The sequence below is a fragment of the Musca vetustissima genome, unplaced genomic scaffold (genome assembly GCF_032173495.1).
Source record: "Musca vetustissima isolate MV318-11 ecotype Yass unplaced genomic scaffold, APGP_CSIRO_Mvet_v1 utg6387, whole genome shotgun sequence".
Classification (NCBI taxonomy): domain Eukaryota; kingdom Metazoa; phylum Arthropoda; class Insecta; order Diptera; family Muscidae; genus Musca; species Musca vetustissima.
The window spans coordinates 196,031-215,208 of NW_026880437.1; the positions used below are offsets into that span (position 1 = coordinate 196,031).

Here is a 19,178-nt window from a genome sequence, read left to right on the forward strand (position 1 = left end):
GTTCATACTATTTGGAACCGATTGGATTATTACTTTTTCAGTTATCGTGCCACATAATCATAAAAAAACACATCAACCTGGAATATATGGCGGATATTTCGAAAGGAATTTCTATCGAAGTCGGTTTTGTAATAGGCCACAATTTCTGAACACGTTTCAATGGATCAGCCAAATTAGAAAAAGGACAGCTGCTTTGTCATCAGTGAACTTCTGAATGTAATTTAGAGAGTCAGGAAAAAAATATTAGAGAAATATTAGAGAACTCCGGATAATAATAGCCAGTATATCGGGTACTAACCGAGTAATTGACACATCTCTCGATTTTTTGGAATACGACTCTTTTTTGGAATAAGAGTATACAGTGCTTTGTCATCAGTGAACTTCTGAATGTAATTTAGAGAGTCAGGAAAAAAATATTAGAGAAATATTAGAGAACTCCGGATAATAATAGCCAGTATATCGGGTACTAACCGAGTAATTGACACATCTCCCGATTTTTTGGAATACGACTCTTTTTTGGAATAAGAGTATACAGTGATGGTCCAACCACATTCTCTGCTAATGATATTGGCGATTAATGTCTTACCGAATATTCCCATTTACTATCGGATCGAGGACAATATAGACGTAAAGACCATGAATCCTCCGAGATAATCCTATGTTACGTAAAGTGGTGAGTCTTTATTGTTATGAATAAAATAAACGATTATCTACATCAGCAAAACATTCAAAATATATAAAGTGAACTCACAATCCGGGAGCTATTAGATTTTAATTTTTAATTACATATATCTGGCGACGTAAGTGCTGGCCACCTTTTAATATTTCTTCCAGAATTGCATACACCAGTTTCTCCTTCAAAGTCAGGAGTGCCACCTTTTAACTCCAAGAAGCTTTAAATCAACCTGGAACTTGTGCGACAATACGAAGGTAATGGTAATGGTGGTTCGAAAATTCCTATTTGGGATGAAAGATCTTGGTGAGCATAAGAAGACCTCAGAAGGAAAAATTTACCATAGGGCAAAGTTCGGAGATGTGACGACCCTATTATACTTGAAGACATATATTTATATCTGCATTTGTAGCTGTGGTAGTTATTATTACAGATTACATTTTCTCTGTAACTTCGGGTAAGGTTTTTTTTAAACTTTTCTAAATCGACTCCTTGTGCGGTCTTTTTGTCCTTAATTTATTGAACCGGACTCAACTTATCAGAAAATGCGATTTTCCATACTCGCAATATTCTACAAAACTGTTGCTCATAAGATTTTAGATGGGGCCCTCAAAGACGAGAAATCGATATTTTATCGTTTTATTGGTCTATTCTCAAATTTACCCGTTACTTGTTACTAAAACCGTATATGCATGTATTTCAATAAGTTCAGTATATTCGTCCGAATTATTTTCTACCAAAAAATAAATTTTGAGGAAAAAAGAACCGAGTTTCTAAATTTTTTGAACCGGATATTCTAATATGTCGTTCTATCTAATTTTAACAGGCCATCGATAGCGAGTCCAGCAATAGGCTGATATTGGTGCAATTTAGAGAACTAAATCAAAGTAAGGCAAATTCGAAGCAAAACAAATCTACAGAGAACGAAATCCTGAACTAAAGCCCTCCCTGCCAACAAAGCTCTTATGTCGCACATCATTTGTAGCAGTATTGACTCTGTTTTTTTATTTCGGTTATTAGAGGGTAAAATACTAAAAATTATCCAATATTTTTTTACTTAGTTGGAATATATATTTTATATTTTTACGGTCCTTGCCGAATTTTCATATCGTAGACAATTCCTGGTAAACAGTTTTTAATATATGTATTAACTTCGGCCCGATATATACATATAGCTTAGGAACGAGTACATATTTAGGAGTATCTCAAATAAGGGTTTCTATTTGAAATCGGCCTTTTCCCCCTCTACAGAGTATCTTATGCAGTTTCACTAAGAAACCCGTTTTTCTGCAAAAATTTGACTTATTCAATTATGTTTACTTACTTGAAATACAATATGACTTAAATTCTCTTCATCGCGATCCAATGGCTGTAGCAGTTGTAATTTTTTGCCATTCAATAAGAATATAGGATTTCCTTTGGGAAAGACTAGATCCAAGGCAATTTCCGTAAACGGATCACCAAATATGGGTAGTTCGGGTGGATTTGTTTGTTGGCCAATATCTGAAAAAGAGAGAAAAACAAAAACAAAAATTCATTAACATATTTTCATTGCAAAGCAAAAGAAAAGGATAAGAGCAAAAGCGTAGGCAACCGTTATGGTAGCCAAATAAAACGCAGGCCTTTCACTTTAACGGTAAGGCATGGTAAAATAGTTTGGTCTAATCATTTTTTAAATGACTACTAAATGGAAATAAGTCTAAGATACTTAACTATAGCAGGAGAAGCATAAAAAATGCTGTGCAGTAAAAAAAAATGTTGATGACAGTGCCACCATTAACATTTATAACAGACGACAAAAAGAGCAATGTCCGCAATGGAGAATCTGTAACTGCAGCGTGCATTGGATGTTATCGTTTTACAATTGCTTTTAATTTTAGAGTGAGTAAAGTGGGCAGTGGGAATGTAAACTTATTTTTATGAGGGAGGTATGGAAGAGATATAGGATTTTTGTTTTATGGGGGAGGAATTAAAGAGGGATATTTTAAGGGACTGAAGAATGTTATGTGGATCTAAGAAACTTTATAAACATAACATTTGTATTGAATATTTAATTCGTTTTATATTTTCAATATTTTTTAATATTATGGAGCAGTATATTTTGGCATTTTTAGATACAAACATTTTTCCAAGGGCCCAAAGTGGCATATACATTAGATCTTTTAACGTGTTAACCTGCTTTATGAGGATTCTTTTGATATATTATGTACAAATATAAAAGTCTATAAGAACCTTCCAATTAATTGAAATCATTTATTCAAAATTTATATTTTCCAATTTTTCCATACCCATCTCGTTTTTCTTTCGCTCGCTTAGCATTTTAAGGTTTTTATGGCTCTATGGTGGTGCATAATAAATTTTAGCATTAGATTATTAACTACTATTAAAGAGAACAACTCTGAAATCTAAGGAGTAGAATGCCTACTTAAAACATCGACATAATAAAGTCGGTATTTATTTTTGTGAATGGCAGCCACTTAAAAGAGTCTTCATAATATTTTTCCTTAAATAGAAAATTTAATATTAGCTATTTGGTGTCGCATTTAGAATGGCAAACAGATGTTCAAACAATACTAATATAGATAACTGGAAAAGATTTTTCATAGCAGAAATTTGACAATATTAGAATTCTATAATATGATTATAATTATAAACCGATGAGGAAAGCCGCACAATGATGGATCCGACTACATGATTCTCTATACCATGGTTATTGTATTAACCCTAAGATCAATGACCGGCTACAGTTGTACCTTTTTTATTAAGAATGCTGTAAAATTTTGACATGTATTTGGTCAATTTGTATGATATTTTTTTTTATCACTTTTTTGCTGTAGACAAACAAATTTTCAATTCCGTTGAGGAGACTTTTGATATGAAAAAAAAAATACTTCCAGAGGAGACTTTTTTATAGAAAAAAAATCAGTCTTTTTATATAAAAAATCATGACAATTTCAAAAAAAAAAATCATCTGGATTCAGAGAAGATGTTTTTCTTTTTTCCATGAATGAAAAATTCCAAAAAATCCAAAATAATAATTCAAGTAATTTAAGGAGAATTTTTGATATAGAATACAACAATTCCATCACGTCCCTGAGGAGACCTATTTCTTCAGAAAAAATCTATCAGGACCCTGAGAGGTATTTTTTTTATTAAAAAAATCGTCAGGACCATGAAGAAAAATTTCATCAGTCCCATGAGGAGCATTTTTATATAAAAAATAATTACAATTTTCAAAAAAAAAAAAATCATATGGGCTCAGAGAAGACGTTTTTCTTCAAAAAAAAAAAAAAATCCATTCCCTGAGAAGTTTTTTTCTAATGAAAAATTCCAAAAAAAACCAAAATAATAATTCAAGTAATTTTAGGAGAATTTTTGATATAGAATAAAATTCCATCAGGTCCCAGAGGAGACCTATTTCTTCAGAAAAAAAACATCAGGACCCTGAGTGGTATTTTTTTATTAAAAAATCGTCAGGACCATGAAGAAAAATTTCATCAGCACCATGAGGAAGCATATTTCATTTTTTTTAAACAACAATTTCATCAGGTTCCGGTTCCTGAGGATCCTTCCTTTCTATAGGAAAAAATCATATCTTTTTCTATTGTAAAATTTTTCGTCAGGTCACCGGGGGACACTTCATTTTCTATAAAAATACATTTAGTCAGGAGCCCTGAGGATACTTCATTTTTTTAAGTTCGTCCGGTTTGAAATGGTTATACGCTCCCGAAAACTCATTCAATATGATATTACGTGAGAAGATTACACTGGAAAATTGGGACTAAAAACTTCTAAGTACTGAAAATGAGCGGGAACTTTATATGGAGGCTATGTGAAAAAAAATACCTATAAACCAAATTTTCTGCAAAGATTTTTTCACCTTCCTAGTATTACGGCCGAGACCTCCAGACTTTAATGAGAAAATTCGTTGACTACCTTCAAAATGCAGAAAAATACTGGGACCTCTATATGAAGCTACGTCAAAACATGGTTATCGAACATTTTCAGCAAATATGTTTTTCATGCTTCAATTTATGAAAGCTATACCAAAATGTGGACCGATATTTGTTATTTTCAGTCAGAAGATTTGGCACCCAATGAAAACCTAGAAATATCAAATTATAGCTAATGGCTTGCCAAAATTTCTCTTCCTAAACACACTGGGGCTGTACCAAAAAGTGGATCGATATATCCCATTTTCAATTCTAAACATCCGAGGAGTTGTTTCGAAGCTCTGTTTATGTATTGCTATCTCTGTCGTACGTGCGGACATAGCTAACAAAATTCATATTTGTGATTATGTATTCTTCTTAAAAAATCCACGCTTTAAGGTCTCCGATGCCACATTTTTTTCGTAACATGTATCCTTTAACGACTACTAGTCCCAGGGTCAACAAAGAAAAGAAACTGCTGTATATATATTTGCATCGTCATTTTCCACAATTTAGCCACTTCTTTCTTACTATATTAACATTTATTCGGAAAACAGATACGGTTCTTAAAAATTTAAAACCTGGTGTTTAGATTAAAACTCCGATTTTTGATCATTATCAATTATTTTGAACATTATCAATTTTTAATCAGATGTAATAAATTATGTGCAAAATTTCGCTGTAATAGGACAAACGAGCACCCTTAAAATTAAATGGTAAGAAAATATATATGGGAACTATATCTAAATATAAAACGATTTTTACTAACTCCAAAAAATATACAAACAAACTGATATTCTCATATATGATTATAATCTCAAAAGTAAGTATGGTTCTGTCTTCTTTCCTCATGTTACATATAAATGCACAAAAACATAATACCCTAAACCAGATTATAGTGCAGGGTATAAAAATTGGTTGTTAAATCCGAAGTTATAATAATGAATGTATTTTTATGTCTCCAGCTTATATGGACAAGATATATTTTAATATTCAGATTAATTTCATCAATTGAATGGAATTAACCGAAGAATAGGCCTTTGCCACACGCCTTATGGTCTAGTAGTCCTTTGAAAAATTCTTCTTAAAAAAACCACGCTTTTGAGGAAAAAAAAATCGGAGAAAGCATTTAAACATAAGTAAAAAAACCACGCCTTGAAAAATTCTTCAAAAAAAATGGTCTAGTAGTCCTTTGAAAAATTCTTCTTAAAAAAACCACGCCTTATGGTCTAGTAGTCCTTTGAAAAATTCTTCTTAAAAAAACCACGCCTTATGGTCTAGTAGTCCTTTGAAAAATTCTTCTTAAAAAAACCACGCCTTATGGTCTAGTAGTCCTTTGAAAAATTCTTCTTAAAAAATCCACGCCTTATGGTCTAGTAGTCCTTTGAAAAATTCTTCTTAAAAAATCCACGCCTTATGGTCTAGTAGTCCTTTGAAAAATTCTTCTTAAAAAATCCACGCCTTATGGTCTAGTAGTCCTTTGAAAAATTCTTCTTAAAAAATCCACGCCTTATGGTCTAGTAGTCCTTTGAAAAATTCTTCTTAAAAAATCCACACCTTATAGTTTATTAGCGCTTTGGCCCAATATATTATGGTCTAGTAGTCCTTTGAAAAATTCTTCAGGTGTATATTTAAAATTCGAGCATCCTTAAGATTTAGTTCTTTACACATTTTACCCACATTACCCCAAGACGACACAGTGGCGTTTGCTTGAAAAGCACACACTTCAATGATGGTTTTTTTTAGAAAAAACAAAAAATTCCATCAAGGCCATGAGTGAGGGTATCATCATGTCATTATGTGATTGCTGAAAAAATTTACTACCTTGGCAGTCAACATCGCCAAGATATGTGTTTGTTGTTCTAGCCAATTAATGGTAATTATTTTAAATTAGCATTTTGAACCATGCAGCGGAATATATATATAGATGCAAACTAATCAAAGCATCACCACCACCATGACTATGTCTTTCAAGTAAAAGGAAGTAATATGGAAATTCTAAAGGAACCACAAATTGCCACGTGCGTTTAGGGCCAACAAACTGCTGATATGATGCTGTTTTTATATTGTTGGTATACTTGATTTTGAATTTTATAGTGTTTGAATTAATTTCCGGTTGAGTTGTTTCAGGTCTAATGTTACACAAAGAGAGCAATAACACACTCATACATATTAGTTCAAAGCAAAGCGAGAGACCCATCATTTTCACAACATCATCATCAATGGCAGGATCAGAGTTGTTTTTTTGTTTGGCTCATATTTATTGGCGTCGTCGTACTCATCATCATCATAAATATGTGTGTTATGTTACAGAAAAAATGGGTTTAATGTTACACTTAGTGAAGGGGACAGTGGGTCTCTGAAGCAGTTATAAGATAAAAGTATTGTAGGAAAGAGCAAATTAATAAAAGTGAATAATTTTTAAATGACTTCCAGAACTCCAAACAGAATTTTGAAACGACTTTTTAAACTCAATATATTTTTTCAGAAAGCTTTGCAGCTTGGATAGTTCAGGAATATTTTCTGAAGACTGTTAGACCTCTATGATTGAGCTTTTATATTTTAGAATATTTTTCAAGGACTTTAAAATCTCTAAGCGTGGATTTTTAAAAAGTATAATTGAAGGACTATTAGACCTCTAAGCGTTGATTTTGTAAAAATAATTTTTTAAGGACTATCAGACCTCTAAACGTGGTTTAAAAAAGTTTTTTGAAAGACTATCAGAGCTTTAAGCGCGGATTAAAAAAAAGGTTTTTGAAGGAATACCAGTCCAAGCTTGGATTTAAAAAAACGGATATTTGAAGGACTATCAGATATCTAAGTGTGGATTTTTTAAAAGAATTTTTGAGGGACTATCAGACCTCTAATTTGGAATTTTTACAAAGAATTTTTAAGGGACTATCAGACTTCTAAGTATGGATTTTTAAGAAGAATTTTTAAGGGACTATTAGACCTCTATGCGTGCATTTTTTAAAAACGGATTATTCAAAGACTACCAGACTTCTAGTCGTGTATTTTTTAAAATTAATTTTTAAAGGACTATCAGACCTCTAGTCGGACCTCTAAGCTTGGATTTTTAAGAGGAATTTTTATAGGACTGTCATACCTCGAAGCATGGACTTTAAGAAGAATTGTTAAAGGACTATCAGACCTCGAAGCGATTTTTTAAAGAATTTTATAAGGACATTCAGCCATCTAAGCATGGATATATTGAAAAGAGTTTTGTAAGGACTATCAGATTTCTAAGCGGGGAGTTTTCTAGAATAATTTTGAAATATACTTTCAGACTTTTATGGGTGAATTTTTATTAAAGAATTTTGAAAGGACTGTCAAACCTCTAAACGTGGATTTTTAAGAAGAATTTTTAAAGGACTATCATACCTCTAATTGAGGATTTTAGTCAGAAGACTATTAAAGAACTCTCAGATGTCTAGCGTACACTTTTTAACAAAGATTTTAAAGGACTCTCAGGGTTTTAAGCGTAGATTTTTTAAAAAGGATTTTAAAAGACTCTCAGGTTCTAAGCGTGATTTTTTAAGAAGGACTTTAAAAGACTATCAGCGTTCTAAGCGTGATTTTTAAGAAGAATTTTAAAGGACTCTCAGATGTCTAAGCTTTTATTTTTTAAGAATACTTTACAAAGAAGTTGTAGAACATTAGGAAATGAATATTTTTTCAAAAGACCCATTAGGCGTGGGTTTTTTAAGAATAATTTTTCGAAGAAGAATTTTAAAGGACTCTCAGTTCTCTATGCGTTGATTTTTAAGCGGACATTTGAAATTTGAAGAACTTCTGAAGGATTGTATAGGACCTTATTACTGAAAAAATACATTTTCAAGGAAATTTATTTTTTAATTTAAATAACGCTTGTGTCTTAAGTCTTTTGTTTTTTTTTGCCATGATTTAATAACTTCCATACATCTTATTTGAAAACTAATGTATGTCTATTCCATTCCTTTGCACTGTTCTACACATTACATTATTCCTCTTGACCAAACTTGATCTCATGAAATATTCCCCCTCATCATTAATTTATGTATCAGTGTGTGTGTGTATTTGAGTTCTTTGCCCATAATAGCTGATGAAGTGGTGAATGTTCAGTGATTTACATATGACTAGTCTCTGTTGTGTCTGTACTTTGAATGTTCTTTCACAATGTAATTTTACTAGGCGGCATCTAATCAAAACCTAACAACAGCCCTGCATGCATTCGCATCCAACCGCGTTGTAGGGTCCACTGCATAGATTTGAAAAAAATTGACTATTGGGCGGGTTTGTGTTACACTTGGAGCCACCAAAGGCAATAATATGTATGCATGTTAGTATAGAAGATACATATTGACCACATCAAGAGTGGTGGAAACTTTGCAAATGTTGGACATGGGATGTCGGTGTGGTTACATTGTGAGACGTACATTTTAATTGAACTGATTGTTCGTCGTTCGAACGCTTCTCAAATATGTATGTATAAGTGTGTGTATATTTTTTATTAATGCGTTTCTTTTCCACATGTTTTTGTCCTCCACTTCTTGGATATCTTCTGTATGCTCTCGAATAAAATGCTATAGGCGTTCACATTTGCTTCCAATACAAAGTAGACAATTTTAGTTTTCAACTGTCTTAAGGGGCAATTGCTAGTTATGTGTTTGTAGTTGTTATTGTTATTATTGGAGTTTTTTTTTTGTTTTTTGATTTCCTTTAATAAAATCGTTTATCTTATTCTCTTATGGAAAGTAATACTGATTTGTTAGCATTTGCTATTTCCGAACAACAATGGGGCTTAGTTTCGATCTTACCTTGTCTAAGGACGGACCTGGGTCTTATGTGTGTGTAAGCAATCATTGGTATTATGGCAAATTCTTTACGATTTGAACAATTTATTACTTTATTATTGAAAATATAATTGGATTTGTACTATTGTAAATGTGATTTTGATATTTTTTTATTCTTATTCTTCGTTTTTAGTATTGATGTTGTAGAATATTAATGAAGTTGGGAGTAGCAGTGTTGTAGAATAACTTTTGCTTATTTTCACAGGAAATGAAAGTAAAATTAGATTTTTATCGGTGGTTAGATCAATAAGAAATATTTACTAAGGATTATTCATAAAGAGGGGATTTTGTTCAAAATAAATTGGGAAGGAATATCAGGCTTCTAAGTGTGTATTTTAACAACAATTTTTATAATTGATTATCACGTGCATTTTTTAACTTCTAGATTACTATACCAGATTTTTAAATAAATTTTTTTAAGAAACAAATTTCCAAAGAACTACAGATTACATGACGTGGATTTTTAATAATAATCAAAGGATTTATATAGACCGCTAGGCGTGATATTTTAATGAGTATTTTTTGAAAGGACTTCTAGATTACTATACCTGTTTTTTTAAATAATATTTTTTCCAAAGGACTTTAAGATCATTAGGACTGTTTTTTAGGAATATTTTTTCAAATGACTTCTAGGCAATTAGGCGTGGTTTTTAAGAATATTTTGTAAATGACTTCTAGACCATTAGGCGTGGGTTTTAAGATTAATTTTTCAAAGGACTACTAGACCATTAGGCGTAGTTTTTTAAGAATATTTTTCCAAAGGACTTAAAGACCATTAGGCGTGGTTTTTTAAGAATATTTTTCCAAAGGACTTAAAGACCATTAGGCGTGGTTTTTTAAGAATATTTTTCCAAAGGACTTAAAGACCATTAGGCGTGGTTTTTTAAGAATAATTGTTCAAAATATTACTAGACCATTAGGCTTGGTTTTTTTAAAAATAAATTGTCAAAGGACTTCTAGACAATTAGGCGTGTTTTTTAAGAATAATTTCTCAAAGGACTTTTAGACAATTAGGCGTGTTTTTAAGACTAACTTTTCAAAGGACTTCTACACAATTAGGCGTGGTTTTTTAAGAATAAATTTTCAAAGGACTTCTAGACCATTAGGCGTGGTTTTTTAAAAATAAATTTTCAAAGGACTTCTAGACCATTAGGCGTGGTTTTTTAAAAATAAAATTTCAAAGGACTTCTAGACCATTATGCGTGGTTTTTTAAAAATAAATTGTCAAAGGACTTCTTGACCATTAGGCGAAGTTTTTTAAAATATTTTTTTAATTAGGCGTGTTTTTTAAATAATTTTTCAAAAACACTTGTACAGCATTAGGCGTGGCTTTTTTAAGAATAATTTTTCAAAGGACTTCTAGACCATTAGGCGTGGCTTTTTCAAGAATACTTTTTCAACGGACTTCTAGACCATTAGGCGTGGCTTTTTTAAGAATAATTTTCAAAGGACTACTAGGCCATAAGGCTTTGATTTTTTAAGATTACATTTTCAAAGGACTACTGGGCCATAAGGCTTTGATTTTTTAAGATTTCATTTTCAAAGGACTACTGGGCCACAAGGCTTTGATTTTTTAAGATTAAATTTTCAAAGGACTTTTAGACCATTAGGTGTGGTTTTTCAAGAATATGCAGACCGCCCATTTTGGGGCTTTGTTTAAAGTATAATTTTATGAAGAATTTGATGGGTTAAAAATAAAGAGCTTCTAGTCTGGATTCAATATTTTTGGAAGTAAAATAATTTTTGTTGGATACATATACATTGGATATATATACATTTCCTATGCGCATTTTTCTTGAAGTGAATTTATTTCATACCTCTTCTACCGATTTGATCAAAATCTCAACGTAAAGAATTTTATAATTACATACGTCGTACAATTGGTTTTTTTAATTACACGCATACCAAACACAACTGAATAATGTTAATCCTTTAACCCCAATGAAAATAATTAAGAACGGATGATGGTTCCGCCGAAAAAGTCATCAATAACAACAACCAACAAAAGAATCATCAAGGTTTTGTAATGTTTTAAAAATGGGCTGGCTGTTTGCGGCCATCCGGTCGGTTGGTCATCATCAACTGCTATCATAAATGCGTAGGTCTTCAAGAAAATATTATAAATCTTCAACAACAACAAAATGATCGAGAATGGAATAAAGGGCAATCATTAAGAGACGATGACATGAAAGGAACTTGGTCGTATAAAATTGTTGGGAATTAAAGATGGGCTATAAAAACGGCTTTGTAATTAAGGTGTTAAAAATTTCTTCACTATATACATCATCAGCATCATCGCAGCCATTGCCAGAAGAAGCCGCAGAATCCTTGGATATTTGGCTTGCTAAAATGTTGTCATTAATGTAAAACCCAGGTGTGGAGGAACATAAACTGTGTGATATCTACACATGACCGCTACTACTTTAGAGAATGAAACAAATTAAAAAACAATCGTAAAAGTAATAAATCCTTGATATGGCTACTTTGCAAAAATAAATGCAAGTCTTTGATTTTATTTTAGGACTATATTCTTTGTAAAAAAAAACATTATAGCCTCCTTTTTTCATTGGCATTCTTTCGATCAGTGATTAAGTTAAGTTGTTTTCTTCATCTTCTTCGACAAGACTATTTCATTTATTTAACTTGACAGGATTTTGTAGCTCCGTAATCTACTTCAGTGCTGATGTTGTGAATGATTTTTAACACTTGCCATACAATAAAAAAATCTAAAGTTCCAGCTGCCTCTTATTCTTTTCATCATCAGAGGCTTTTCGCGTATTTTTTTCTGTTGCTTTAACTTTAACAACCAATAAATCAATGTAAAACATTGGTGTTTATGAATGCTTCATGAGCTATTGTATTTATTTTTATGCGAATGTGTAGAAATAAGTTGTCGAGAGGGGAGGGAGGGGAATCGACATTTGTTTTTATGTGGCTGATGATCGAATCTGGAGTGTTATAAATCTTCAATGGATTTTTGTTGTTGTTATTGTGTTTCTTATTTTTTAAGTTCGAATTGGATTTTTTTTTGTTGTATTCCTGGGAAGAAGTTTTAAAAATATCTCATAAATAATGGATTAAAATGTTATTCATGACATCAAAATGTATTATTGCGAGTTATTTGGTATTATTGGGTTATTTAGAGATTTGGAAGTGTAGAAGTTATTTAGAGGATAATAAACAGGGAGTTAAGAATATTTTTGAAATTTTTACGAAATTAAAAAAAATATACTAAAACACTAGGCACAGTTTATGAAGGATAAATTTTCAAAGTACTACCAGAATACTAAGAGAACTACTAGACCACTGCGCATGTGTGTTATTAAGAATAATTATTCAAAGGACAACCAGACCAAAAGGCGTAGATTTTTAAGAATAATTTTTCAATAAACTAACAGACAAATTGGCGTGGATTTTTTAAGGCATAGATTTTTAATAAATAATATTTCAAATGACTACCAGACCACTAGGCGTGGATTTTTAAAGAATAATTCTTCAAAGGATTACAACACCATTAGGCGTGAATTTTTTAAGAATAACTTTTCAAAAGGCTACCATACCAATAGGTGTGGATTTTTAAAGAATAATTTTTCTAAGGACTACCAGACCAATAGGCGTGGATTTTTAAAGAATAATTCTTTCAATGACTTCCAGACTACTAGACGTGGATTTTTAAAGAACAACTTTTCAAAGGACTACCAGACCAATAGGCGCGGATTTTTAAAGAATAATTCTTTCAAGGACTACCATACCACTAGACGTGGATTTTTAAAGAACAACTTTTCAAAGGACTACCAGACCACTAGGCGTGGATTTTTAAAGAATAATTTGTCAAATGACTACCATACCACTAGACGTGGATTTTTAAAGAACAACTTTTCAAAGGACTACCAGACCACTAGACGTGGATTTTTAAAGAACAACTTTTCAAAGCACTACCAGACCACTATGCGTGGATTTTGTCAAATGAGGGTTTTCAGAATATTTTTTTCTAATTTTTTTTTTCGCGGATTTTTTTCGAATATTTTCCAAAGGCCACTTAAGCATGGATCTAGAACAGTTCCGTAGATTTCTAAGAATAATTGTAAAGGATTATCACATCTCTTAGCGTAGATTCTTTATTATAAACATATTTCTAATAATTTTGAAAGGTCTATCACCGCTCTAAGCATATATTTATTTAATGCATGGATTTTTAATAATATTTTAAAAGATCATGGATTAGAATATTATTTTAACTCCTAATCTTGAGGTGATTCTAAGCCGGAATTAAATTACTCTTAAATATCCAGCGCACTTAAATCGATGTATTTTATCCTGTAAAAAATTCACCCAATTATTTTTTTTTCGCATTTTTCCATTTTATGTTTATTCGCACAACAATCAAAATCCAATTTTGCTATTTACCATAATTCTTCGCCAAACAACATTTAGAAATTCAAATACAAAAACTTAAATTGCGCTTTATAAAGAATTGTTGAATTCAAATATTCTTTTCTGGTACCTTTACAGAGAAGAGAACACCACAAATCGCTGCTGCCGTACAGCAGACATTTTCTGAAATTAATTTAAATGTCTGATTCTCACGCAACTATGTCTGTTTTGTTGTTGTATTTTTTGTCTTAATGAAACTGACATTTGGTATAAGGTTCGAGGTTACAAATCCACATTAGCATTAACATCGTCGTCTGCAGCAGCATCAGAGTCAAATGTTAGTCCACGGAATCTTGTGAATGACTTTACCGGCTCTTAAAGCACCCTTAATGAATTGTAATGTGAGTCATCATTTTTATATCCGCTTTGTTAATAGTCTTTTCACTGATCTTCCTTTTTGGTTGGTTGTTTGTTTTGCTTTTGTTGTTGTTATTTGCTTGGCATTATAAATTAAAGTTCCCCTTGTGTTGTGGTGTGGTCGATCACATTGTACCTTTTGTGTGTGTGTGTTGGAGTTGGTGGCTATGTAATCAAATATTTGTTGGGTAATGAAGTTAATTTGAAACTTTGAAATCTTTTTCAACTTAATTTTCTACAAACACGCTATTGCCTCCATACCATTCCTTCGAGGAGGAGGAGTAGGAGAGTGAATGGCTTCTTGTGCCAAGATTACAGAATGTTAGTTTGGATTAAATAAAGTTTGTGTCTTAAGTCTTTTGTATGAATCGGTACCCTTAGTCTTTTTCTCTTTCTATGCAGTCTTTAGTAAAAGTGATTTTGATACACATACCCACAGACATATACTATGTTACATGTTTGGTATAATATTGGCCTTAGGCCATTTATTCATTTCTTGATAGCTTCACACAAAACGTCAAAATTGTTTTGCCACTGCCAAGTGCCTTCTAGATCGCTGTCGTTGCTCTCGTCGTCATCATCATCATCAGCAACAGCACCAGCTACAACAGCCATGTTTTGGACACAATCTATGGCACCATCTTCATTTCAACCACTTTTTTCAGTTTTTTTATTACACTTTTGCTTAGATCACTTTTCCGAGCCTACGTTTCTATACACCAGAGAGAGGTGGTATGACTTAGAAGACTTTCATTAAAATCATAAATTCAAGTTCAAATTTTGCTGCCAATGTAGAATTTCAGAGGCTTGTTACATCTATGGTTTATGTAATTTTCCCTTTTAGGCATTACACAAAATGTGTTCTACGGGCCAGGTGAGTTAGTTAGATTTTCCTCTATGGTATCCTCATATGTGGCAGGGATGATTAGGCTGGTGCTGCTGCTGATGATGACGTGTATCCGTATTACGTGGTAATCTCTTTTGGCAAACCCATTATAGATGTTCAAAGTAATTTGATGTAGTTTATGTAACATAGTAATTTTGGTTAGTAAATATTTCGGTTTATAGCCTTCCTTCCCTGTTGTTGGCCAACAACAAAATCATGATAACAGCAACAATTTTTGTTTTCCTTATTCTTCTTCTACTCATTTTTAAAACAATGTATTTAATGATGGACAAGGAATTTTCTAAGCAAATACTAACACCACGATACATAAATATAGGTGGTGCTGCTTGGTTTTATGTAGTTTCTTCCCCTCTGGGTGAGGAGAGCAGTTAACAGCAAATGGAAAATGTTAGTGTTATTATTAGATTGATGAGGTACAATGGTGTTTTATATACCATAAGAATCAATTAGATTTCATCGAATAAGCTTGGAGTTAGATATTTGTTTTATAATTTGCATGGTGTTTGCCACCATGGAGGGAGATTTTGTTTTTCTTTTCGTTTTATGAAAATAATGGTAGGCGTGTTATTTTACACATTAAACCTGAAGCGATTTGAAACCAAAACAGTGTGTATAGCATTTGTGGCATAGCTTTAATCGGATAAAATGCATCATTATATTTAATGTTGTAATTTAATAAAATAAATGTTGTATTTATATAGAATGAAAAAAAAACTCTACTTATATACTGTTATTAGAAATATTTATCTATTCCAATATAAATATTTCAAAATGGCGTTTAGGTTTGGTTAAAAAATTGTGGTGATGATAGGTCTGAAAAATAAATAAGATTACAGTATTTTACAAAAATATGTTTTATTTCGATTCTCAAAGAGACATACCCTTTTTATACCCTCCACTATTTTTTCATTCCACTTGCAATTACTCGAAATATTCATCGGAGACCCCACGAAGTCTATATTTTCTTTATCAGAATATAAATCTGAGTCGATTTAGCATGCAATATTAAATACTGAAATTTGTAACATACATTGCTACTACATGTGGGATATTTGGTATTGAAAATGAGGTATGCCAATCCTCGCCTAAATATATCTCCTCCCAATTTTCCGATTTTTGGGGAGATTGGGAGCGTTTTTCTACCACGTTGGCTGTAACATATTATTTTGGGTTCTAATTAGGTTGTCAATCTTCAAACAAAAACTAGATCAAAATTGGTCCTCTTTTTAGGTTAGCCCCCATATAACGGTTTGTCTCCATTTTTGGTATTTTGGGGAGATGGGGCCTTGTCAACCGAAGTGGCTTTTGTTTAAAATTTTGGATTCTTTCTTATTGGCTGTAAAATCGTTTTACCAAAATTATGAATTTTGGTACAAGTTGTGATTTAGCCCTCATATAACCGTACTAAAAATTATTCAATATTTAGGAGTGCTTGGGATTTTTTGTAGTTTAGATTTTGGTTTATCATTGGGTATAAAATTTTCCCACAATAAAAAAATATCAATATGGGTTTATCGCACGTATAAAAGGTACAGCTTCTTTACAGCTATGCTATGTGGCTGTAATTTTGCATTTTGGGACCTCAGAAGAATTTTTCAATAAAAGTCCATGTTTGAACATACTCTCCTTACAATGTTCTCACATAAATTTCGGTATGTTCAAGCACCTAGCAGAATTTTCCAACCTTGCGGTTTATTGGTTTGTGTTTAGTTTTCTGCTGCAGCAATTTATCATGGCGTAACCCGCATATAAAAGTCCCAATCGAGTTTAGGTATTTTGAATTCTCGCTCCATATTGAAGGGCATAAAAAGTTTTGCTGGGCCAAACCCAGCGGCTTTCTTAATTTGTTTAAGAAAAATCTAAAGAAATCGGAAGGCACGCCTTTAATACTGAAAAAAATCAAGCGAAATTCCACCACGACCGCGCTTACATTTTAAGAAATTGTGTGTAATTAGATTTCAAAATGGTTGCCCTAGGTCTTCGATTGCCGCAAGACTTCTAGTTTTGGCGTTTTGAATCCACACTGCGCTGGATTAGAAAAAAATCGGAAGGCATGCCTTGTATTAGAAAAAACCAGTAAGGAATGTAGTAAAGTCGGACGGGGACGACTATGGGTATATTAAATAGCATTATTAACATGAAATTGGATGAAATAAAATATGTGATATTTATCTAAAAGTGAATCGGACTAGATCTATCCATAAACATGTCATTCGCATGTTAAGTTATACTAATTTCGGTACGTTTAGTTCCTTTTATTCATATATTGGTTTCTTGGTGCGTCAATTACTTCATATCAGCTATATCTAAATCCCAGCCGATTTTTACGAAACTTGGCACACAAAATTCTGGACTAAATTCAGTACGCTATGCAACATAGGAACTTTGGCACATTATTTAAATTAAATCGGACGAATATATATATATATATATAGATCTGAACCGATTTTCACGAAACTTGGCAGACATCGCTCTACGCTCAATTCAATACGTCATGCCATATTTCGTGCAAATGGAAAGATATATAGAGGGACTTTGGTGCACCATTTACATTAAATCGAACGAAACTATACATGGGAGCTATATCTAAGCCGATTTTCATGAAACTTGGCAGACATCATTCTAGGCTCAATTCAGTACGTTATGCCAAATTTCGTACAAATCGAAAGATATATAGGGACTTTGGTGCACCATTTACATGAAATCGGAAGAAACTATATATGGGAGCTATATCTAAATCTGGACCGATTTTCAGGAAATTTGGTTGACATCATTCTAGACTTAATTCAGTACGCTGTGTCGAATTTCATGCAAATCGAAAGATATAGAGGGAGTTTGGTGCCCAATTTACCTTAAATCGGACGAAACTATATATGGGAGCTATATCTAAATCTGAACCGATTTTCTCGAAGCTTGGCACACATCATTCTGGAGCTAATTCAGTACTCTGTGTCAAGTTTCATGCAAATCGAAAGATATAGAGGGACTTTGGTGCCCCATTTACCTTAAATCGGACGAAACTATATATGGGAGCTATATCTAAATCTGAACCGATTTTTCGCAATTTCAATAGGGTTCGTCCATGGGCCAAATAAGTGACTTGTGCCAAATTTGTTTACAATTTAACATCTACAGACGGACGGACATGCATAAATCGACTCAGAAAGTGATTCTATGCATATTCTCAAAATGAACCATGTGTCTATCTCGTTTCCTTTCGCCTGTTACAAACATATGCACAAAGACATAATACCCTGTACCACAGTGTGGTGAAGGGTATAAAAATCAAGCGAGAGTCCACCTGTCCATGAAATTGTGTGTTATTAAATCGGAAAGTGGCTACCCTAGGTCTCCGATTGCTAAAAAATTCTATTTTGGAGTAGACCTTTTATTTCACGTGGCACCAAAGGTGACAAGGGGTTAAATTACAAATTCTGGGTGGTGAATAGTTATGACCATCACCGAAACTTTCCCATAAGGGAGAAACGTTTGTGTTGCTTGTGTTGAAAGTAAACGTTGCCCAGATCAATAGTATCCAACTCCGACCAACATTTCTTCCGACCTCATTTTCAATGACCCAGGCGTACTATAAAGCTCACCAGCATAAGTTTCAACAATTTTACTTGTTATCGTAGCTACCGTGGAGGGAAAGGTTCCAAATGATTTTTAAATGGAATTTCGGATAATTTTCAAGGATCCAAGAATCAAATCCGAAAGAACTTGCCGCTTCAGTTCTGATGCTAACAATATTTCATAACAATATTTCAAGTGTTTTTGCAAAATTTTGAATTCCCATTTGAACGTGAAATGAACAACCATGTCTAAAATAAATAATCGCTGGGAAGAAATTTTCGTCGAATGAAATAGTAATCGCCAAGACAGGATATTTTTAAAGCAACGGATGGTGCATTACAATGTATCGAAAAATATGATGGTCGATATAATCTAGGTTTTAGCCTTGGTGAACAACAGCATCTTAATTGTCCGTAATTCCATTACAAACCACTATTTGTGTCTTACGCTCAGAACACTATTCACTACAT

At 32.6% G+C, this 19,178-nt stretch overlaps 1 protein-coding gene across 1 annotated transcript in view; it reads right to left on the reverse strand.

Annotated features, from left to right (window-relative positions):
• LOC133326040 (cadherin-99C) overlaps positions 1 to 19,178 on the reverse strand; it is a 125,589-nt gene that overhangs the window by 98,059 nt on the left and 8,352 nt on the right. Inside the window, exon 2 of the mRNA XM_061534715.1 lies at positions 1,998 to 2,176. Coding sequence (XP_061390699.1) covers positions 1,998 to 2,176 — 179 coding nt within the window. The remainder of the gene's footprint in view (positions 1 to 1,997; positions 2,177 to 19,178) is intronic.